The following is a 23,246-nucleotide window of genomic DNA, read 5'->3' as shown; positions in this document are numbered from 1 at the left end:
GTTCGGATCCGGAATCCCCGGCAAGGAGTGGTTAATTAATGGCACTTTTAGCTACTCAAGCTATTTGCCCCTCGGCGGGGAGGCAAATACAACACAAGTACACTACACACTGTGGGCCTACCTATCTTTGCTAAGCCTCTACTGATCACAGTGTGGTAATTTCTTTTTCAATGGTTATTACTGATAAATCATTTTTCAAATCAGCGGTTATATTGTTAGATTTTAGATAAATGAACAATTTATGGTGAAGTTACTTTCGGTAACGAAGAAAAAGCAAAATATCCTATCTGCTCCTGCTTGATTTGTGCACTGAGCCGACATCGTTTCCTCATTTACATACACCCGGCAGGATTCTGCCAGATTCATTACCCGCCACCAGTCCCTACATTCAGAGGATGTCTGTAAGACATCTGGACACTAGTAGGGGACAGGAACCAGTCCAGCAAAGCCATTGGAATACTGTCACACTGTCACCGTATTTTTACCCTGTGTATATACCAATGGAAAGATTCTTTTCTGCAGAATTAAAAAACAACCATATCTCCATTTTTGAAAATTTCCGTCATTCATTTTGTGAGGACGGGTCACATTTGTGTGTCTTTATTCCACTTCCAGCTGCTGTTGAAGTTCAGGGTTATTTTAACCGTTAGTTCCTCAAAGCGGTTCCGTCTACTGAGAAGCACCGAGTAGTACAAGTTGGGCGCGAGAATAGATGTAACCAGCCTTGCAAGTCAATCGGGACATGGAATTACATCTATCAGCACATACCACTGCTGTGATATAACAAATGGCAATGAAATGCTTCATTTTTACCAGAAACAAGTTTACAATAAGTAGACAGTGGAATGCCTTTAACTTTCAGTAAAAGGACACAGAAAAATTGGCAATTACTTTAAAAATGACTGTTTTTGTCTTTATTTAATGAATTTTTTACTTGAGTTGAAACATCCCATATCAGCGTGTATAACCATGGAGCTATAAAACACATGCAGGAGTCTCAATTATAACCAAATCCAATTAAATTCATGATATTATTAAATAGGCCTAGTGATACAATTTCAGATAAAATTCTGCATGAAAATTGACTGATCGAGTGTCGGTCGGGAATTAATTGTTAGTTTTTGCTAGTTTGGGTTTTGGAGAAAATCATTTGAAGAATATTGTTCAAAATGCCAGCCAAAATAACTTTACATAATTCAAAAATAACAATTTCCATAGTGACTGAGTACGACTGCACATGTACCTAGCACAGAACACGTACGGTTGATGTGCACAAAAGAAAATACGTCGTGCCCATGTATTGCACTAACATGTACATGTAAGTACACATGTACATGTACATAGTGCAGCTGCATGTACAGTGTACATGTACATACGTATACAATGTGTACATACTTAACAATTTCATTTGGAAGTTGTACTTTTACACAGTGTTAAATTTCGTGCGTATAATAGAAGGGAATTAGTCTGTCCTCAAAATTTTGGCGTGGGTAAGGCGATACAGTATTTCAGAACCCAGACTGCGCACAACAAATACACGGTATAAATATGTACAACATGCAAATGATTCTATTTCTGTCAACCAATCAGAGGTATCATGGCGCCCATGTCACGTGATCATTCTATGTGGCGTTTCACTCGGCTAGCTGCTCGTTTAGGCAGCTCTCCGTGAGCTGTGAAATTGAGAAAAGGGAGGATAAACGTGCCTCAAATCGGGCCAAAACGGCCGGATTACGAGCTCAAAGCACACCTAAAGACGCAGTGAGAATCGTACTCCAAGATGCCTCTGTTAGTTTTCCTTGTGGACACCAGTGCGTCCATGAATCAGCGAACTCACCTGGGTACTACGTTGCTGGACATAGCGAAAGGCGCCGTGGAGATTTTCATGAAGGTAAGGCGGGCATACGCGACTTGTGCGCGAAGGGGTGGGAATTATTAACCACACGGGTGGGTGACTCTGCCTACCACAACTCCTGCATCTGCATGACTTAGCCGACTCTGTATGAAACAGAACTGGGACCGAAAAATACTGAGCACTTCTTCCACCTTTTGCTCTGTCTAAATTAGGACTTTGTTTTGTGAGACTTTTGTTGGAATGTTGTGTTTCCATCCCCCATCCAGCTTCGCGCCCGAGACCAAGCAAGTCGTACCGACCGCTATATGCTGGTGAGCTGTGACGAACCGCCAGGAACAATCAAGGTAAATGTTCATTTATTTTTCTCTCATTGTACATTTTTTGCTGACGTTTGTAGACCCTGAGTACAATTTAATCATTGTCTTTGATTGATGCTTGTGTGGATCAGGCTGTGAATTCCACCCGGAAAGGTAGAAATTTCGGGCCTAAATTGGGACGATCAATTTACACGTTCGACCGGCTGTAACACTTAGCTTCATTAAAGTTGCGCGTTGCATTGTGGGTCCATCGCAGGTCATGCGCATATGCATGATGAGCTTGACCTCAGATTATGATAATGTCAACACGTCATTTTGTTCGGGCAAAAAGTTTCGCGTTTGGCCACAACTTATTATTCTGATTAATATCAATATGACTTGAATCTACCAAAAGGGTAAATCTGGTGAATCACTAAATTTGAATCGGAAAAATGCCAACTTTTCTTTGAAAACACTCGGGACATTTTCTGTCTTGGCTCACACACCCTTGCACAAAGTCCAAGTTTAGGTTGATAAAGTTTTCAAATTGCATTTTGTTTTGAAGTGATCGTAGGGAGGATGTCGTAAGAAACATAGTGATATAACTTTGGATCCCATCGGACTCTGCAAAGCTAAGAAAAATTGATTTGAAGCAGGGCTGTTTTTAGATATTGTAAAAGATTTCTTTTTTGTACATGTGTAATGCAGAGCGAAATGTGATTATTTTGTGCACAAATATGAATGTGTACTAGTAGGATTTTTACTGAAAAGCTGAGGATTCATATTTTGCTAATTTCTTTGCTCTACCTAAATTTCACTGACTTAAATGCTGGCTTTGCTGTATGATAGAAATTTTGAAATTAAATAGACGGGATGCCGCTTGCGGGAAAAAAACAATTTTAATCTCAATCTCCTCTTTAAGAAAACAACAGACCAAATGAACAGCGCCCTCACATTTATGCATGTCCCTACCAACGTGGAGGCCAGATATGGAAATCTTTCTTCATTTTTTCCTGTCACAGTCAGTGTACAACTTTTTACTGGTTGATGTTCACTTTGAGGAAAAAAGGCATTGTCTTGATACCTTGTCATTTTTCAGCATGTGTGACCTCGGTGAAGTTCATTCGTCGTAAATGTTTTGTGGAAAAGACCATGAAACTGAAAGGAAAACAATCTACTGTTAGGTCAGAAATTATCCAGACAATTTGAATGAGTCCCAATATGTGTGAAATTATAGGTCAATTCTTCGCTGTGGCAGTTCTTCTTGGAATATCGTATTGAATACTGCCTACAACATGTACAGTTTTTCTACATGCATTTTGAAGTTGACTCAAGATGGATCTGAAGCTACCTGATCACATTCGTTTCCCACTTTCCAAGATTTTTCAAACAATCCCTGTTAACCCTAACAGCCTTAAATACTACAAAGTACTACTTAGTAGTAGAATGTAGTATTCGGTGCTGTCACTTGTAAGAGGACATGACCTTATTGTTTTCTGAAGCCAGAAAATACAATAGATAAGGCAATGTACCATACAGTGCTGTGGCACTTTGAATGCGTGGCTTTATTGTTCTCTGTACGAGTGACGATAGAGGGTGCCCCAGCCAGAAGTAGTCATTTGTACCGCTAGGTCCTTCAGGCTAAGACCACTGTTTCGTATTTTTTTTTTTTAGTACCGCAACCCCAATGTTATGCAGAACTATTAGGGTTAAAATCTAGAATATCCAAGTTTGCCACTGTGGTTAAAAAGTCAATATAAAACGTCTTGTGGGGTGCCTGGAGGCAAACATGCGTACAGTGTATACCATAGACCCTACACTGGTGTGGGGGCCCCCCAAAAACCTGTAGTGATTATTTGACGGATTCGTCATGTTCCTCCATTTTCACCCTTGTTGCTTGTGTTTTCTTTGACAGAAACTTGCAACTTTTGGGAAAAAAAGTCATTCTTGATGAACACGTTTTTTTCATAAACTCTGAAATTTTATGAAGTCTTATCACAAGGTATTCTACGTCTCTGCCGATTTTCTCTGCCCACTTCCTGCTCGTTACATTAAACAGCAACTTTTGATACTCAGAATTTCAGAAAAATTCCGGACGCTGAACAGGTTTGCGAAGGCAAATCGGGAGGGGAATCAGAAATCACCTGAGCCATAAATGTTGTCTTTTTTGTTCTGATTTTGGTCAGTGTGAAGGTGATGATATTAATTTTGGTTTTAATTGATTGTTAGTTGGTAAGACGTGTTTGTTCTTTTGGAGTGGGACGGGGGATGTAGGCTGGAATATTTATAGGCATAACATCCTGTATTTTATAGCAGTATTATTAGTTTGATTTGATTTTTTTTTTTTGGTCTTGCCCGGTTTGTTAATGTTGGGTTTTGCTTTGATTGGGTATATGTAGAGATCGTTGTATTGCTTTCTTCGGATATTTTGTTGATATGTTGGGTCCTAAATCCAACCATCAGAGTAGGTTGATTTGTTAAAAACTAACTGCATTTGCTGTACTCTTTACTGTGGTATGTGCTTGGTGTTTAGGGTTGTTTTGTCTACAGTAGAAATGAAATGGAATGCTATTAAAAGGAGGCAAAAAAAATTGTAGAAGCTGCTCGTTAAGATGTAAAAATGATTAAAACAATTCCTGATAGTTGATCTTTTTCATCTGGAGATTTTCTCTCCCCCGTCAAATATCTCCAGTAAGGCTTTAGGAAAACGTCAGCAACGTTTGGATGGATTTGTTTTGTGAGTTTGGTATGCAGCGAGACAATGAGGAAATGGATTGTGAGCCGACATTCACATATGATTTGTTCCGATATTTCAATGGTATTTTGTTGAGAATGTCCCTTTTGGGGGGCTACCTGGAATATTGCCAGTTTTCCAACTCATGTCATTATTTTTTTTTTTTTAGAACTGCATGTATCAAATAAAGTTTGTCTGATGTTTTTGCTCTAGCGTGATTTACAACACGGGTTATGGTTCTGGGAGTGTGTGGGTGGATTCTTGCTCTCACAGGGAGAAACGGCAGTCAAGTGTCGGTCTTTTCCCAACCGTTTACCTCGTTTGGCTGCAGAAAAGTGGATGACATTTTGCGCAGCACAGTTCATCATGCGACTGTAATACTGACAGAAGAAAAAAAAGCAGACTGGAAGCTTATGATGTACAAACAATTTTTGGTCCAATTTCACCATCTGCATTAACCAGTTAATGTCGGATTTTCTTCCCCGGAAAGGCTGCTCTGGGGAATTTTTTTTTTTTTGTTGGCAAAGTCTTCAACCGTGCAGTCAATTTGTGGCACTTGTAAAATATCTAGGGAAGCACAACTCTTGAGTTTAGGCATGAGTATGTTCATTCTTTTCCACCCAAGTTCTTCTGTCCAGCTGTTTTTCGACTGCCCGGTTCACATACAAAAGGTCCATGAGGTATATGCCTCACCCGTGGCCGTGTGTGTTTTTTACCAATCCCCATTCTTCCTCAATCCTCCAAATCCTCTGATTTTAAAAATGCCATCTTTCCGGTTCACATACAAACGGTCCATGAGGTATATGCCTCACCCGTGGCCGTGTGTGTTTTTTACCAATCCCCATTCTTCCTCAATCCTCCAAAATCCTCTGATTTTAAAAATGCCATCTTTCCTCAGTCCTCTAAAATCCTCCAAAACCACCCAAAGGATTTTGGAGTATGGAGGAGGGTTCTGATGGATTCCATAAGATCTCTGAAGGACTCCGCCTGTGCCGAATTCCCGAAGTTGCTAATGCTAAACCGTAAATTCCAAGAGACCACGTCGTCGGCCCATGCCGCGATCTGAGCACACAGACAAAATGTGACATGTAGGTCTCCTTGGAATGTTTCGCTACGAGGAGATCCAATTTTTTTTTTCCATCACAATTGTGTCAACATCCCAAACAGGGCCCGTCTAGAGTTCTTTGCATAATCGCAGACAGGAGTGCACACACACACAAAAAAACAGGAGAAATATAAGTCCCACTGCCGTATTTAGAGTTTTGCAAGGAAATCTGCAGCTCCCGGAGTTTGCAAATGACATCCCATAGTTGATTGATGCGGAGACTGCGGGGTCGACAGACTTTTTCGCAAAGTACGGTGGGCCCTTGCTCCGTAACTACATGTATTGTGCACCGTTTTACCCTCGTCGTTGAGATTGCCCAAGTATGTACCACAGCACCATTATGAACACCATGTTCATCCATACCTGTGGTTTAGAGATATTTGAAATTACCATTCATTGGCAAAAGAAACCTCAGATAGAGAAATTAAAATCCCCGTTGACGTCCTTGCTTCCCCCTTCTTTCATAGCCCCTGGGTATTAAAATTTGATAGCTTACAAAACAAACGGTGAGTGCATTAATTCATAGGCATTCTAAATAAAGATTACTGTTCAGTTGTCCCCAAAGTTTGCATTGACCGATGAAAGTTGCATGAGAGAAATTGGAGTGCACGTAAACATTCTCGCTTAACCCTTTATTCCTAGCCCATAGGCATTTAAATTCAGTAGCCTACAAAATACACGGTTTGCGCATTTGTGTGCTTTCTAAACTTAGATCTGTGTTTAGTTTTCCCTGAAAAAAAACATCGACAGAATCGTGTCACACTTTCCACAGCAAAATGTAAACACTGCAAAGTCCTGCCACGCACATGAATACTGCGTGGGGTTTTGGCAATGCTAAACTTGACTGATTGTGGCAAAAGAATTTGTTTAACCCTAACCCTCCCAAATCCTCCAAAATCCTTTTCTGCAAAGTGGAGGAATTGGAGGATTCAGGGTGTGTGGCAAAAGTGCATGGCTGATTTCGAAGGATGCCATACGTGAAGGTCGTGGAGTAGACCTTATGTTGTTTGTGCTAAGTCAAGCACAAATTCTGCCAGGTATTTCTTTTGAATCAACTGCACAGCTCAAGAGTGCCACTTGCACTGCGTCAACAAAATGACAGGAATCGCTGGAGGATTTTGAAGGATCGAGTAGTTAGGTACACCTCCAAATGACATTTGCAAAACTCTTAGAGGATTTTGGCTGAATGAGAGTTCCCTGTCCCATATTTGTTTAATATCTGCACAGAGGTTGCCGGGGTTCCTTTTTTTGGGGGGGGGAGAACTGAAGGACATACAGTTGGCTGCCACTTGCTGTGGTTGTGCCTCTTGAGAAGTTCAAGTACAGAGAAATGGCTGTTTGGCTTGTGCCTAAGGGTGGATGTTGGAGGATTTTGAGGATTAGCCGTGGCAAAAATACAAATTACAGGAGATGACAGGACCGAGGAGGAAGGAAAAGATCCATTCTTCAAGGCAGGACATAGCTACCAGCCAGATTATCACGAGTGTTGTGCAGTCAGTCAGAAGCACGGATCCAGAAACAATTAATTACCCTGAGGGCCTGGAGGCAGTTTTTTCTTACCACAGGGACTTCCGAAGTTCTGAAATAGTCGAACAGCCAGCAGTCCTAGAAATTGGTGCGACCAACCGTCACCAACTTGCTTGCATATGCGGTCATAAACAACCTATCAAGCTAGGTGAACAGGTACTTTCAGAACGCAGTGGACGAGCTGGGTCAGCAGTATTTGACCTTTGCTGTCTTTCTTTTTATCCTAGTGCGGCTGGAAGGACAATCATATGACCTTCATGAATGAGCTGAAGAACCTGCAAGCCACAAGTCTCACTGGCCTGGGTCAGGCTCTCAAGACGACCTTTGACCTGGTCAACATCAACCGATTGTACTCGGGTATCGATAACTACGGTCAGGTAAAAACCTTTGTTGTTTTTTTTTTCCAAAGTGACTGCGGAAAGAGGAGAATGACCTAGTCACTGGGGAAAAGGTTGACATTTTCCCAAACCATTTGCGCATGAAATTTTGAAGAATGGGGGCTTTCTTGTGTGTCCCAAATTGTCTGCCTGGGTTAGTTCATTGGGTACGTTTCATTCTTGGAGTTAAAGCCTTTCAGCTGAGCTGTTTGGTTCTTAAAATTTGGTTTGAGATGTTTACTGTTTGTTTTGAATTTTCTATCATATTAATTTCAGGAATGTGTAGGTTGGGCAGAGGAGAAATAAATTTATAACTTGATATCAACTGTTATCGCTCCTTTTTCATGGGGCTGAGTCAATTTGAATAATTCACTATTTGAATGTTTGACTTTCAAATGGATCAAATATCCAGATATTCAGTCGTACCGACAAACCATTTACAAAATCAGTTGCAAAAATGCACTCAATTATGTATTATAATCCCTATAAACAGCTTCTCACTTCCAGGGCTATCTCCAGCCTCATTTAAGCAAGATTGAAGAGGAGAACGGTACTTCTTGCCCTGTTGAAAGTCTCTATTCGTTTCAAAGTTTTCAATGAATTTACTTTCTGAATTGTAGGATGTATTAGTCCTCCACCTTTTTTTCTCATGTTTCTGGAATCTGACTTTCATGTTTAGTTATTTTATTTCTTAGATTAATCTGCCAATTTGGTAGAATGCCATTTCAACTATACTTCCATGTGGTTTAATACATCCCAACTGCAGTATTTCATTCGTCAATGAAATCCACAGCTGTACAATTTGCAGTTGATTCAATCTGCTGGAAACAAGCCTCCATTGTGCAATATTTCTCATTTAAAACAAGAAAATTGTTCCTTTTTTGATGACCTTTGCATTCAAATATATGAACTTGGAAAATAGTAATCGACTATTGGATAATCAATATAATTGTCAGATATTTGGCACAGCCCTAGTTTGTCATCCCCTCCGTCCCACGGCCGAAAAAAGCTACCGATAGATGTTGATGAAAATGGATGAATTGCAGATTTCTGTCCTTAACGTACGCATGATGTTTGCTGTCCAGAATAAACAAAAAGGAGAAAGCTCAAGTCTCCTAAAGCGCCCCTAACCTTGGAGAAAGACCGTAAATAGCTTGGACTCGCGTTGGATTTGGCATGGCCGGGCTTAATAGGGAGATTGTAATTTAATCAAAGTGGCATCAATACGATGGACGCTTTGAAGTTTCTGTTTTACTTTGCCCCTTTTTTTCTGTTTTCCTCCTATTTGGCCAGACTTGTGTGGCCTTGTAAAGATGCAGAGGTTTTGATTTAACACAATATGCACAAATTCAACATCTATGAGAGCAATTAAGATTGTGCAACACCAATGGACTGTTATTTAATGACGCCAGAGGTAATCCATTATTTATATCCCCAAAGGCCTCGCAAATGACAGGCAGTGTAAAGGCAATGCAGTATTTTTATTTTTTATTTTTTTTTAGAACTCTCGTTCTTGCAGTTTTCTACTAATGCCAGGCATAAGTGCCGTACTCTCTCTTGGGCTTGCAAAAGTAAGTCGAGCGAGGCCATCACCAGTCCAGTGTAATTGCTGACATTTTATGGGAAGTTGCCTCCATCCAACTCAATTAATGTTCGATTTGTCAGTCCTCCGGATCCCAGGACTCGATCGGGCTGTATGCACCCGCATCAAACTCCTCATAAACTTTATGTATTCACGGGTCGTTGTTTTCTGCACAGGGTCGCAATCCGTTCTACTTAGAGCCGGCAATGATAATTGCAATAACTGACGGACACAGGCTAACAAACAATAGCAGTGTACAAGATGAGGTAAGCTTTGTTAAATTCCTGTTTCATTGCAAGGCGGGTTTTTTTGGGTCAGGGGTCTTAATATATTTGGAGTTATCAATGCCAAATCGTACTTGGTGAGGAGGCAAACACGAACCCCAAACTGTGACATCAGGTCAAATATTAGTGCTGAGAGTTTGCAAAAATTAAACACATTTCAACCTTAGCGGATTTTGTTTCAAACGTTTTGTGATATCAATGTCGTTTCACTTTGACGTTCCTCTGAAGAGCAAATTGGCCTGGAATTAGAAAGTGAAACTCTCCACAAGCCTGCTGAGTCTGTGATTTTTTTTTTCAATTTCATTTTGGATTATTCTCTTTTGGAGATTAGCAAAACTTTTGATTTTTGCTAATGTAAAATTCTTCAAAAAAATGTAATACAGAAAACGATATGCATCCTGCTTCTACACATGTATAAGAACTCCAGGACTGATGATTTCTTCGGTTTAAAACTAATGGCAAATATACTGATATTTTAAAGTTTTGAGTTTTTCCAGATCATGCATGATTGTTGAAGATTTTCACTTTAGTTTTCAAATTAGTCAGGTTTCAACTAGTCAGTTATGCAACTAGGTCAAATTTGTGTGTGGATCGATGCCCCCGAAAAGTTAACTACACAAGAATCGCTATTGGGCTTCTGTCTAGTGGTGGATTTTGAATGATTTGGGAAGGTTTACTTCTTAGTTGTAGGGATTTGCGGTAGCACCGTGCAAGCGTCTCTCTTTTATGAGTATGTGTGGTTCTGAAAAGAACCGGAGGATACTCAGAACCACACATTTTCATAAAACAACTGTAACTTGCTACGTGTACCTTCACCATGAAAAGCTCCCAAGCTCAAGGTTCAGTTCTTAGTTGTAGAGGTTTGCGGTAGCACCAAGCAAGACTCGCAAGCGTCGCTGTTTTACGAGTACGTGTGGTTCTGAAAAGAACCGGCGGATACTCGGAACCACACATACTCATAAAAGAGCGACGCCTGGTGTAACTTGCTACCTTGACCACGAAAAGCTTCAAATGTCAAGGTTTCATTCTTATTATTTAGCAAAAATACCCATACCTTGCCGATGAAAGGTTAAGCATGAAGTAGGAAAATACCAACTACTGTGATTCTTAGGCATTCTCTTCGGCCTTTCTCCTGAATCCCTTAATATCTTTCACTGAGCAGGTGCGCATTCCTTGTACTTGGACACGGTGCATTGAGTCCCATGTACCTGCCTGGGCTCTGCCTTCCATAATGGTGCAGACACCCTCAAAAGCTGACGGGGGATTCTGAAAGGATTCAGGATGATAAGGGAACCTTGTTGAAATGTGCACAAACTGTCGAGAGTGTACATGGATTGTTGTGTTCATTTGGAAATTTCTGTTTCTCTCCCAATCTAGCTGTCGCTACCAATGAGCATGGCCATCCCCGGCAGCGAGCTGACCAAGGAGCCCTTTCGCTGGGACCAGCGCCTCTTCTCCCTGGTGCTCCGCATCCCGGGTGTGGCCCCTGTGGACAACGACCGCAGCGGGTCCATGGTCAGCATGGACGGCTCGCCGATCAATGCCATGTGCGAAGTGACGGGAGGTGCGTCCTTTTTTGAGCATGAACCAATGTTCATATGAATATGCACAAATCAATTTAAATCTGAATGTGCACCGACTCATTTTCTTCTGAATGTGCACAAACACCACATCATCTTTGCAACAACACAGCCTAGTGTTTATCCCTTGTGGCTACTACACTGCTGTGTTTTATTTGTCCTAATACATGAGAATCAGAACAGAAATTGACCTTAATCTTGTAGCTCGTCAACATTTCAGGTCGCTCTTATGCTGTCACTTCTATGAAGACTCTAAACCAGTGCCTGGAGTCCCTGGTGCAGAAGGTACAGAACGGCGTTGTGGTCAACTTCGAAAAGGTTGGGTCTGATCCCGTCCTGCAATCAAACGATGGTAGGTTTACCCCGAACGTTCCTCTGCCGTCCGCAGGGAGTAGAACTTCAGATAGGAAGAGCTGGTCATTAGTTAAAGGAAAGAACTGCCAGTGGGCTTCTCAGCATGTAAAGAATTTGCTCGTGCTCTTAATTTTGCCCGTGCAGCCGCCATCTTTGTCTGGTTCCTTGACCCTTTCAGCACCAAATTCTTTGTGGACTTCCCGTTCTCAGACAAGTTTTAGTTCACGTCAACATTTTCAGGATGTTGAGGGGTGTTAGACTTAAAAGTGTTCACATGCCTTCAACCAGAACAATTCATTGTTTCAGTGCCCCACCAGGCTATATTTGCTTTTTTCAAAATTTCAAACCCACTTCAAAATTTGTCAAGAATAAGCATTTTATCGGTAGCTCGATGAAAAATCTTGGTCATATGAATGCAGGATGACTATTAAAGAGAAATCTGGAGCAGTGTGTGGTTTGTTTTGGGTTTGTAGTCAAACTACACCTGTCGGGTCGGAGGTCACCGATGCCCCAGGAAGGGGAGGGACCAGTCAATGGTCTCATCCCCGGCAATGGATCCGCAGACAATAAGTTGTCTGACTCCGGTGAGTAGTCTGGTGCCGTGCTGCCCTTCCCCCGAATTGAATGTCTGTCAGTCGGTGGTGTATCATGGCATGGAGGCAAGGCTGGTCATCGGGGTACCATACATTCTTTCCTTTACCTCCACACCCCCATACCCTCTTCCTGATTGGTTCCTTGTAGTGATGTCTGTTTCTTTGATGTGTTGCAAATATTTCCTTTTCAGTAGTCATACTTTTGACAGAACTTTCTCTTTCCATTTCTGTTTCTCAATGTGTAAATTTTTGTGTCAACAAGAGACTTTTTTCCTTTTTCCCTCTGGAGTCATTTTTCTCAATTTGTTCCCTCTGAATTTGCCAAAATTGTCGACTCTGTGGTAATCCGAACAAGTTAAATGACTGTGTTTTAAAATTTTAAGAAGCATTGGGCTCCATGTAATAATGGCCGCACTCTCCCTACCTTCATCAAACTGATATAGTTGAAAGGTCTGGAAGGGTTTGGGTGTATTGACTCAACCTGCTTTTCATAGCAAAAAGAGCCGATCAGCGAACTTTGAACCCACAGGCTTGAAGGCTTGTAAAACAGAACGCACAGTTATCATGTCAGATGAAAATATCCACACTGCAAATCTGAAAAAAATTGAATGCATATCAACTCGAGCGAAATTTGCTGCAAATGTTTAGTGATGGCAAATTCAACTTGCTTTCATGTGTGCCCAAAGTATAAAGCCGCCTTTACACTATGGAAGGAGGCCATTAGTTCACACCCAACCATACGTGTAGGGTCTTTTGTTTTTCATTTTTTTTTGTTTCTTTCGTTTTTTTGGGAGGAAATCATGGCTGTCTCCTGCTTCGGTATCATTTTTGAAAAAGAAGTCCCTTGAGTTGGGGATTCTTAAGCCCCGTGCAGCTGCTTTTTCTCCCCCGGAATCACACTGTCCAACATGAAGCCAAAGTTTAGAGAATGTTTAATTGGTTCTGACAGTAAATGTTGGAACTCGATCATGGACTTCAATATCAAGCCAGAGACGGAGACAAAGTCATGGTTTGGGAAGAAAGGCCTTCGTTTCAGTTTTTGTGTAGTTATGGCAGCCGTTGTTGCGCATGTGGGGTTTTTCCTCCCAAGTGGGGGAAAAAAAAACAAACCAAGTTGTAGTCTGGCTACCTCAGATTTGCAAGTCTAGTCAAACATCGTCATAGAGCTTTTCGTTCCTCAGGTCCTGGTTCAAAGAGTAGCTCTCTCCCTCTCTCAAAAGAAACAGTGGGATGCTCAGTTGTGTTTTTACAAATTGCACAGTTGTTTTGCACATTAGTTAATATTGGTGCAGTGCATGATAGATCGAGCACCATTTCTTATTTTTCTTTGCCGTGTTTGTCTTTGCCAGAAGTGTCTCTTTTCTTTTCTCATTTTTGGTGGAGCATTTTGTTCATGCGTCGATGTTGGTCATTGTTTCGCCATCCATGGTAGACTCTGCTGTGTGTTGTAAAATTTGTCATGATTGACGAATTAGTTAATATGTTATGCCTCGTTACTGCAAAGCTGATTTTGCCAGGCAGGGAAATGAAATAATTTCCTCGAATGCGCCCGTAACCCTGTGACTTGCAAGTGAAAAGAAGAAAGACAAAAAGCCTGTAGATTTGACAATGAGGTGTTGTGTTTTAGTGTTGGAAGGAAAACTTCTAGACAGATTATCAGAGAAAACCCACCGGGTTTGACGAGAATCAAAGAACATGTCAGCTGAGTTGGGATTCGAACCCGGAGCTCAGATACAAAAGGCAAGGAACGTACCACTGCACCAACCCAACTCCTTGAACTGGTCAGCTAGAAGACTGTCGGACAAAACTAACATGAAAAAAACAGACAGTTGATCTCTTGTTTTTAAATTTGACTTTCTAGAATCAAATGAAGGCAAATCCCAGGCTGGCTCACTGTCTTCGTCTAGTCTGACTGTCCCGAACGTCAACAACAACGCCCGCGTCAACACCGCCTCCCCAGTGCCCGACAGCTCATGGCACAGCTGCCGCAAGCTGATCTATGTCCGCCCCAACCCCAAGACAGGGCTGCCCCTGGGCCACTGGCCCATCCCTGAGTCGTTCTGGCCAGATGTCAACGCCCCCACCCTAGTGAGTGACTTTGTTGAAAATTGCATCATATAGGAAGCTACAGCGGGAAACTGACCACCTGCTAACTTAATTACAAATATGAATGGAGAAATTGACTGGAGTGGGATTTGAACCTTGCACTTCTGGAACACCACTCTGGTGTTTTACGAACTGAGCTGTCTAGCAATCTATCATTTGATAATGTTTCTGAGAGATTTTTACCTTCCAATGTATTTGGAAATTTAAGTAATCATTCCAATAGCATGGGTCAGTAGTTTGATATTGTTTTCAATGTTTTCCCCGACAATACATAGCAACCGCGGGATGCCCAACCCGCGGTGAAATTCATGTGCACGAACTGTGAGCCGATGCTGCTAGACAATCTTCCCTTTGACAAGTACGAGCTGGAGCCCTCACCTTTGACCCAGTACATTCTGGAGAGGCGGAACCCCAACGTTTGCTGGCAGGTACGTAAAGGGTCGCAGCTGCCGCCAGAAATCAGTCGGCATGCTTGCCGGTCTGTGCAAACGTAGCTGGCAGATTTTGTGGCAGCCCGTTTGAACCTTGCGGGCTAGTCACCGATCTCTAGTTTAAGACTCTAGATGGCTCAACGGCCATTCCAATCCTTCTATTGGAATGTGGATGGGGAACCAGTCGTAACCAACTGCGTCTTTGAATACGATCCTCTGTATAGTTCATGGAGTGGTTACTTGGAGGACCGTAATTTCACTTGTAACAATTGTTACCCTTGAAGTTTGGTAACTCAAGTTGACAGGTTAGCCAGTTGTAATTGGATTGTTTTTTTCTTTTACTTATTGTACCATGACACTTCAATAGTGAAAATTGGTCACATTACAATCGTATTCTTAATTCTTTATTTCTCATTCTTAGAAATACTGAATTCCGTAATGAATTCTCACATCTGCGCCCAATTGGCCTTTTTACCTTTCAACAGCATAATCTATTAAAAGTGCATCATAGTCGGTGTTGCCCATGCGTCATAGTCAGTGTTGCCCCTGAATTTTTTTAATCCCTTCCTGCGCTGCCGCAGGTATTTGTCTCCAACAGCGGCAGGAACTCAGAGCTGGGCCACCCCTTTGGCTACCTGAAGGCCAGCTCCAACCTGACCTCGGTCAACCTCTTCATTATGCCCTACAACTACCCGGTGCTGCTGCCTCTGCTGGACGACCTCTTCAAGGTGCACCGGCTCAAGCCCACGCTGGGCTGGCGGCAGGCCTTTGAGGCCTACCTCCGGGAGGTGCCCAGCTACTACGCAGGGGTAAGGCGACTGTTACCTTCTCACCATCGGCCAACACTCTCTGCTGAAAGTGATACGCGTCCATGATGCAACCCCCCCCAAAAAAAACGTTTAACTTTCATTCTGTGTAGAGTATTACTCCCCCGACATATACTCGTTCAAGTGTGACTGCGTTTGATTTGGCGCTCACGTGACTTCTCATGCTCGCTCGGACATGGCTCATTTAACCAACTTGAAAGCCCCTCGGCCTGATGTTTCGCCGATTTGTCTGCCTCTCCAAATCTCCCTCCATGAAGTTTTTCCTCCTTTGGTCTCCCCTCCGTAGCCCCTGAAGATAGCCCTGCGGCGGATGGGCGCCCCCAACGTCATCCCCGATGGCATGGAGAACTGCCTGAGTTACACGGTGGTCACCTACCTCAAGCGGCTCAAGCAGCAGTCCAAGGTGGAGGCCGACCGGATGGCAGCCACGATCGCCAAGAAGCAGAAGCTGAGCGACACGGGTGTCAAGGTCACCCCAAGGTATGTTTCCTCACTTGCCCAGTCAGCGTGAATGAGGAAACACTGCCGGTGCTTCGACGTTGAACTTTGAGAAATGGTTGAGTTGCTTCAGTTTTAAACAGCGAGACATCTAATGGAACAATGAATCTCAACGGGGAGTGGGGTTTTTGATTTTGAGAAAAGACATTTATACTTTAAGTTTATTCCTAAGTTGGGAAATAATGCGTCACTTATGCATTATGTAAAGTAATGTTTGCTTGACAAGATGGTCTGGTACCCTGTCCTCACAGATCGCAGATGCCCTCGCTGGCCGCCCGTAAGGACTTCCAGCAGCTCCTTCAGGCCATCACGGGCGAGACAGTCAGCGTGCGGCCCGACAGCAACATCGCCGAGTTCCCGGGCTACACGCTACGCGTCAAGGACCGCAGCGTGCGGCCGCGCACCTACCGCAACCCCTTCGACATCCCCCGCAAGGAGCTGCTGGACCAGCTGGTGCGGATGCGCACCAACTTCCTGCAGCTAGCCCTGGCCAAGTCGGCCAGGTTCATGAACGAGGGTAAGGACCGTAGCCACAACTCCCACCGTGACACTGACCGCGGCCATAGCCGTGCTCTCTACTGTATGTCTGACTGGTTTTTGACATAAAGTTAAGTGTAATTTCTAGAGCCCCCAACTTTCCGCGCAAAGTGAATCCTGCTGGGTGCATTCATGTTCGTGCACAAATCTATGGAAACTCAAACTTCAATGCCGCTATTCGTATATTTGCATCTGTTTTCTAAAAATGATGCTTCAACAAACCTGATACAAGTAAAAAAATGAAAACGCGTAATCAGTAAGCGAACCGTTTTTGCCAAGTGTCTTCCGTGCAAATGTGTGCACGTATGCGCCGCAGATGAATTTCACTGAGGCTGTTGAATGTGTCGTGCTAATGATCAAAATTGTACATTATTTGCCTGTTGCATTTACGGCCCACTATTCAGAACGCGCTCAATCGCATTTCATTATTTTCAGTGACATGCGTGTGAATTCAAAATGTCTGAGCTCAGGATGCCGTCAAATTTTCTTCGGTATGACACGACAAGCTAGCACTCTCGTAAATCAACATAGTGCGACGGGTTCTAACCATTTGACCTGACAACAGTGGTTTGAGAAGAAAGGTTTCGTCGCAATCATGCCAATTCTGTAGAACTCGGAGGGTTTGGGGAAGAGTTTAACGGTACCTCATCCTGACTTTCTCTGCCTCCCGCAGACACCGTGCACAGCATTCCCATGGCCGAGATGGGCAACTACCAGGAGTACCTGAAGCGAATGCCCAGTCCCCTCAGGGAGGCTGACCCCGCCCCTGCCCGGCTTCACACTTTTGGCAACCCCTTCAAGTTGGCTTCAGACAAGGACAAGGTGAGGGTGTCTTTTTTGCTCGGCGCAAGAGGCTAGATCATCCTTTTTCTTATCGCTAACGCATAGCACTTCTCAAAGTCTCAAGGTACTTCTGAAATTTTAGCCCCCCCCCCGTTCCGCAGGCCAGTGAGACCAGCATTTTTAGGTGATGCAGTCTGCTCTCCGTCTGCAGGGATGCACATTTACAGTTTCTGTGTGATAAATAGGCAATTGTTGTAAAGCATCTTGCTCGAGGACACGAGCGCCATAATCCCCTGGGGGTTTGCACCTCATACCACTGTACGTGAGACAAGGTAAACCCACGGACCACGGCACTCTTTTTGAAGGGGATGTCAAGGATTTTTTTTTTTACATCTTTTCCATGTAGCAAAAGTTCATGGTGGATGAGGCAGACGTGAACGAAGCCATGACGGGGCCGGGGCAGCAGCAGCAGCGTCGGCGGCTCAGCAGCGACTCGCCGCCAGGCTCGCCGGCCGCCAAGCGGGCCAGGAGCCCCGCCGCCACACCCCCCAGCCGGAGGCCCACCTCCCCCGGTGTCCAAGGGGGTATCATCCTCAAGAAACCCCTGGCGCAGCTGGTCCAGTCCAAACAGAAGGTGGCGTCAAATGCCGCACCGTCAGGTACGATAGTAATACTTTCCTATTGAAATGCTCAGCAATTTTAATAGCCAGTATCTTGTCTTGCTTTGTTTCAAAGTGAACAGTCGTTAAGGCTAACCAGCCATTTAATATCTGGCACAATGCCTTAAAGGAGACAGGTTTTTTTTAACCAGATTTTTTTGACTTCTGCTTGTTCTTACTTATCGGAAAATCCTACGATACAGTTTAAGTGAAGTTGTGAGGAAAAAGTGTATTGTCATTGGAGGCTGATTTACATGTAACAAAATAGATTGTAACTGTTACAGTTTGTCTGGAATATTGTCTCTTTTAGGCTAGTTTTTTTTAGACAGTCCGAGCTGAAATCATCAAAAAAATATCTTCCACGACAACTGTTTCTGTCGTGGTTTTTTTTTTTCAGTCAAATGTGTCGCTTTAAACCATGCAGTTCACACAAATCCACAAATTTCTGAGAGTTTGAAATTGTCTTGATTTAAACGTAAACGTTATTAACACACGGACAAACCGGATCGAGAGTATACTCATGGCATCTAGTGAATTTTAATAATTTACATGTCCATCCTGTGTGAACCTGTGTAGGATCTACAACACCAGCAGGAGAGCCAAAACCACCATCAGAGCCTTCTCAAGAGAATTCTGCCTCCCCCTCTCCGAATGTTCCCACGGAAACCACGAATCAGAACAATGCCTTAGAAGTTGAGTTTGAGCAGCCCCCCAGGCTGAGGCCGGGGCCGGAACTGACCAATCACGTGGAGGCAGAGCGAACCGCCCAGCCCGTTGCGAGGGAGCTTCCGGCCGGCAGAACGGGGAAGGCAATTGGTCAGCGTGACCCGCTGGTTGACGGCAGGACGGCGAAAAGGGTGAACAACGACGAAAGCGTTGCAGAGGTTAATGCCAAGTTAAAGCAGCTGATTGTGAAGGAAGTCAGGAAACCTGGGAAAGGTGAGAAAAACTCTACGATTTGTATAAACGCTGCCCCAATTTCAGGCCTTTTTTTTTCTCGGGTGGGGCCAGTTTTGCATTGTCAGTTCTCAGATACCGACTTATCTCCTTCAAGGCTAATTTCTGGGATCAGATCTATTTAGGGCATATCATGACTTACTTGTAGACGCAATTATTGAACATGTAAGTTTCAACAGAAGCACATGTGCATATTATTCCATTGTTGGTTGCTCATGTTTAACCCGAGTCGTCCCAAATCCGCTGTGAGGCTTGTGAAGGGATTCATTGGATATAGGAATGTACAGCCCAGCATCCATTCCTTCACTTGATGGCCTTGAAAGTCACAAGTACAAATAATGTGCCAACGGGTTCCGGCACAGTGGAGGATTTCGGAGGATTCAAGAAAGCTCATTATACCATTCAGAAAAGCGGACAAGGACCAGTTATTTTTAACAGTAGTTGGCTCATTTCCTACTTCTGTTATACAAGTAGCCCTTCCGATGTACTGGAATCGTATGCATAGATTGAATTATTAACCATGCAGCTGGCTTTTTTACGTTTAGCCTAGCTAAAAACTTCACTCTTCAAACATGAAACAGAGACGTTAAATACAAAATCATTCGTATGGATTTTTTTTTAAACTGCAGTAAGATTCACATATGCTTGGAACATCACTTTTTTAGTCTGCACTTTGTTTTTCCCCCGACCAGATTTCTCTCGGCTGTTCGTTCACCTGAACGCCATTCAGGGCGACCTGGACACCAAGTACCTCTTCGTCAACAGCATCATCCGCGAGGCCGGTCGCTTCAAGCGGCGGCGGCTTATCGAAATGCTGGAGACCTTCCAGCAGTCGGTGGTGCGGTACGAGACGAACCACGGTGGGGGCGTTGCCTCTGGGGGAGGGGTGGCGACAGCCAACATCTCGGCCCCGCCCAAGAAGAAGAACAGAAATCACTTGGTGGCGCCGAGGTAGCACAGAATTGTCCACGGGGTGGTTGGGAGTACTTTCTCTCACGTGTCATGAATGTATGACCTTGAACTTTGACCCGTTGACCTGAGGTACTGAAATGCTGCAGGAACTGGACAAGCTGGACTTGTGTGTTGGCCGGGGGAGGGGGCAGTGGCGAGGCGAGACAGCAAGCGTTGCCATCTCGTTATTTCTCTTTGCCGTGAATGAAACCAAACTGTGATTTTTAAACCGTACGCTAGCAGATTTCATTGTTGAATGATATCCATAAGCCACATAGGTTGTTGAATTGGACATTGCCCAGTGCGATAACAAAAAAGGGTATTTGAGTTTACCGAACAAAACTGTCAGAGACAAGTTTACACGCCCCCCATGTCAGATGCACTCCACACGCTAAACTGGCTCTGTCGGGACGATTGATAAAAAGAACCTCTCCATTGGATCATCTTTGGAAACGAGAACGAGATGCTGTGTGTTGGAATTGGAAGATTCTACCTCTTGGACGAGTGAGAGTATGACCATTGGCAGAAGAGAAAATGATTGCTCATTCACCAGTAGTATTCCATTGTACGTGTATTTTCTGGGTTTTTTTACACTTGCATTTTCTGTATAGGCGACACCTGGCCGTCCACGAAACGTCATGCAACTGTATTTGCGTTTTTACTCCGTCACTTCGACTGCAACTCGAATGTTCAACCTGCAGACACAACACAGTGCATTTGGTTTCAAGTGTCAGTAATCACATGGCTGACCTCAGCCGCTTACCAGACCTGGGCCACCTCTGTGGCTGCAGGTTTAATAGCCCTGGCTTCCGACCACAGAGTTGAACCCAGGAACACTTCACACAAGCAGACCGTGGCTAGGATCATACAGTATCGGTTTGACCTTCACCCATTGGAGTCAGGTGGCTAGCGGCTGTTTTAGTGTTTCCTCATTGGCACTTGTGTGCAATGCCAGCCTAAGACCTTTTCAGATGCAGTCCGGAGACGCTGGTTGAAAAAGTTGCATTAGCAGACCCACTCTCCTCAAAAACCAAAGGGTGATAAACAAGCAAAGGGATCAATCTTACACGAGATTTCATCACATATCATGCAGACTGAAAGCATATCGAAGACAGTAAGGTAGTTGATTCACACATCGGTGTCGTATTCCTTTCCGTGCTTAAAGTTGTCAGGGGTGTATCTAGGACTAAATGTCCGCGAGGGGGGCACCCGGGGTGCACACATTTTTTCAACGGAGCACAACATGAAAATAAGATGCAGTTGCATAGCTATATAATCTCTACAGAGATAATTCACAGGGGATGGCACCTTGGGGCACAGGCATCACGTAACCAATCTCTGAGCCCAGCAACTTCTCGGAAATGGTCCGGGTGCTTACTGAAGAGTTGTTGGCTCGAAAACAAAGAACCTGCTTTGATGGGGAACGCTGATGTTGTACACCGTTTTAAATTTGAAAACAAATTATCGTTCATTCAAGGCGACCTTTTCAAAAGTTTGGTTTGATTTGCATATGAAAACTTTGAAATTGAGATATATCTGATGAATCCATGTCCGTAAGTTTGACACTTTCAAGGGGGCACTTATCTGATTTATGCATATATTCAAATTGATGTTTCATACACAAGCAAGGTTGAACCAATCAGCGATCGTTGCTGTAGTCTGTGCGCACAACCTTTGACCAATAGGAGTCCACACAATCACCCACAGCTTTTGTGCACAGTACCGGCCACGAGTGGCCGGTCACTTTGCAGCTGTACTCATTGTATACTCTGTCTCGGTGGTGAGCGTGCATGCACAAACATTGGTCAAGTGGTAATGCACGCACAGTACACCTAGCCACTGTCTCTCATTGGTCAACTTTGTTGCTGCTTGCAAACCATCACCACAGTCTTCGTGCACATGTTACACCACTTGTAGCAAAATGGAATAAAGGAGGTCCCGTGAAGTTCTGTTGAAACACAGGGCCTTGTGCCTTGGCAGCAGAAACACCCAAACCAAAAAAAAAACAAAGAAAAGAGGCCTTTAACTGGTCTCTTTTGTATTTAGAATTTTCCGAGTTTATGCCACATGGCACAAGACACAATAAAGGGGCCCAGTGACTGAACTGTCACATTAGCAGTGTTTCCCTGATGTTTTTGCCATTTTTGCCATGCCTTGTTAGGGCACTCCACAACCTTTTCTTCATTTTATCAGCGCAGAGGCCAGAACTGGATTGAGACCACAAGGATATCGGTTTTGAATTAAAAATCAATGTCCACTTTCCTGTCAAAAATGACAGGCAAATTTTGTCCGTCCATTTTACACTCCAAAGAATGTTGAGAGACTTCGAAGGCATGCGCGTCCCCACGGACATCTGTGTAAATCTAACGCAGACCCCCAAAAATCGTGTGACTGAAAAACCTCTCTTAAATGTCTTTGGGTAATTAAACACTTGCAGAAATTCATACTCAAAGGGGATACACTGCCAACTTGACTGGCCCCCTTTACTCTGATGTGTCCTGCAAGGCCTAATGTGCAAATTTATACGCAAAGCGAAATGGGTGGAAACCAATCATAATAAACATCACATGGAAGTTTTGCTTGGTGACCATTTTTGGCTCAGCAAGCTGTATATCATCTTAAGTTACTCTTACCTCGTTGGGTCCCTTGGTCATCCCAGTGCAGAGAGAAATGTTGCACATCAGCCTCGTTGGTATTGGACATTCTTGCATAAAAACCATCGGGTCAGAGTTATCGTTCCACAGGAAACTGTTTATCTCAAGGTTTCACAATTGTAGATGGTTAATTCACGAGCCAACACTTCCTGAAAAATCCAAAAATCTATCATTTCCAATCTAACTGTGATTTATCTTTCACTTTGATGAGAGGGAGTGTCTTCCTTTGTGGAAAGTATTGACACCAAAATCTAAATGTATTTAAACAAAATCCTTTGGCTTGATTTGAAAAGGCGATATATTTTTGATAAATTTTGAGTGTAAAGTCAACAGCCAAAGATATGTGCCCTTTTATGTGTTTTTGTGAATTAGCCATCTAGAACATGTAGATATGTTTGATACTGTAAGAAATGTCAAGCCTTTGTTTGGTGGTAATGTGCAATTCTGTACATATTTACAGTATCACGATTTATTTGGGCACTTTTTGCCATTGAGCCCAAAGCTTTTGCAAAGAAATCCATGAAAATGAGAATAAAAATTTAAGAGTTGACACAGA

General features: G+C 43.4%; 2 protein-coding genes across 5 annotated transcripts in view; one reads left to right on the top strand and one right to left on the bottom strand.

Annotated features, from left to right (window-relative positions):
- Positions 1-1,978, bottom strand: part of LOC110980750 (uncharacterized) — an 8,353-nt gene extending 6,375 nt beyond the window's left edge. The window contains exon 1 of one of the 3 annotated variants that reach the window (XM_022237696.2): positions 1,838-1,978. In XM_022237696.2, coding sequence (XP_022093388.2) covers positions 1,838-1,887 — 50 coding nt within the window. In that variant the 5' untranslated portion in view covers positions 1,888-1,978. Of the gene's footprint in view, positions 1-1,243; positions 1,340-1,395; positions 1,444-1,837 lie in introns of those variants that run through there. The other 2 variants (XM_022237698.2, XM_022237697.2) reach the window with 2 other exon arrangements.
- LOC110980749 (integrator complex subunit 6-like) lies at positions 1,565-23,246 on the top strand. Of its 2 annotated transcripts, XM_022237694.2 has the most exons (16): positions 1,565-1,891; positions 2,122-2,199; positions 7,745-7,894; positions 9,653-9,742; positions 11,138-11,324; positions 11,561-11,692; positions 12,168-12,278; positions 14,149-14,375; positions 14,669-14,821; positions 15,406-15,633; positions 15,938-16,131; positions 16,401-16,666; positions 17,360-17,508; positions 17,876-18,128; positions 18,705-19,067; positions 19,778-23,246. In XM_022237694.2, exons 1-16 carry the CDS (start codon positions 1,781-1,783, stop codon positions 20,038-20,040), a joined length of 2,955 nt encoding a protein of 984 aa, XP_022093386.2. In that variant the 5' UTR covers positions 1,565-1,780; the 3' UTR covers positions 20,041-23,246. The 2 variants fall into 2 exon arrangements, with proteins under 2 accessions (XP_022093386.2, XP_022093387.2); XM_022237695.2 differs by lacking the exon at positions 12,168-12,278.

The sequence above is a fragment of the Acanthaster planci genome, linkage group LG14 (assembly GCF_054643075.1).
Source record: "Acanthaster planci isolate LZ-2023a linkage group LG14, COTS_SCS, whole genome shotgun sequence".
Taxonomy (NCBI): Eukaryota; Metazoa; Echinodermata; class Asteroidea; order Valvatida; family Acanthasteridae; genus Acanthaster; species Acanthaster planci.
The sequence above is the reverse complement of the archived record's forward strand: the minus strand, read 5'-3'. Positions and strand labels throughout refer to the sequence as shown.

Excerpts from the sequence above, each read along its gene's own strand:
- LOC110980749 (XM_022237694.2), top strand. The coding sequence starts at position 1,781 with ATGCCTCTGTTAGTTTTCCTTGTGGACACCAGTGCGTCCATGAATCAG. Across the intron at positions 11,693-12,167 it reads CGTCCTGCAATCAAACGATG|TCAAACTACACCTGTCGGGT; the intron begins GTAGGTTTACCC and ends TTGGGTTTGTAG. Across the intron at positions 15,634-15,937 it reads TGCCCAGCTACTACGCAGGG|CCCCTGAAGATAGCCCTGCG; the intron begins GTAAGGCGACTG and ends TCCCCTCCGTAG.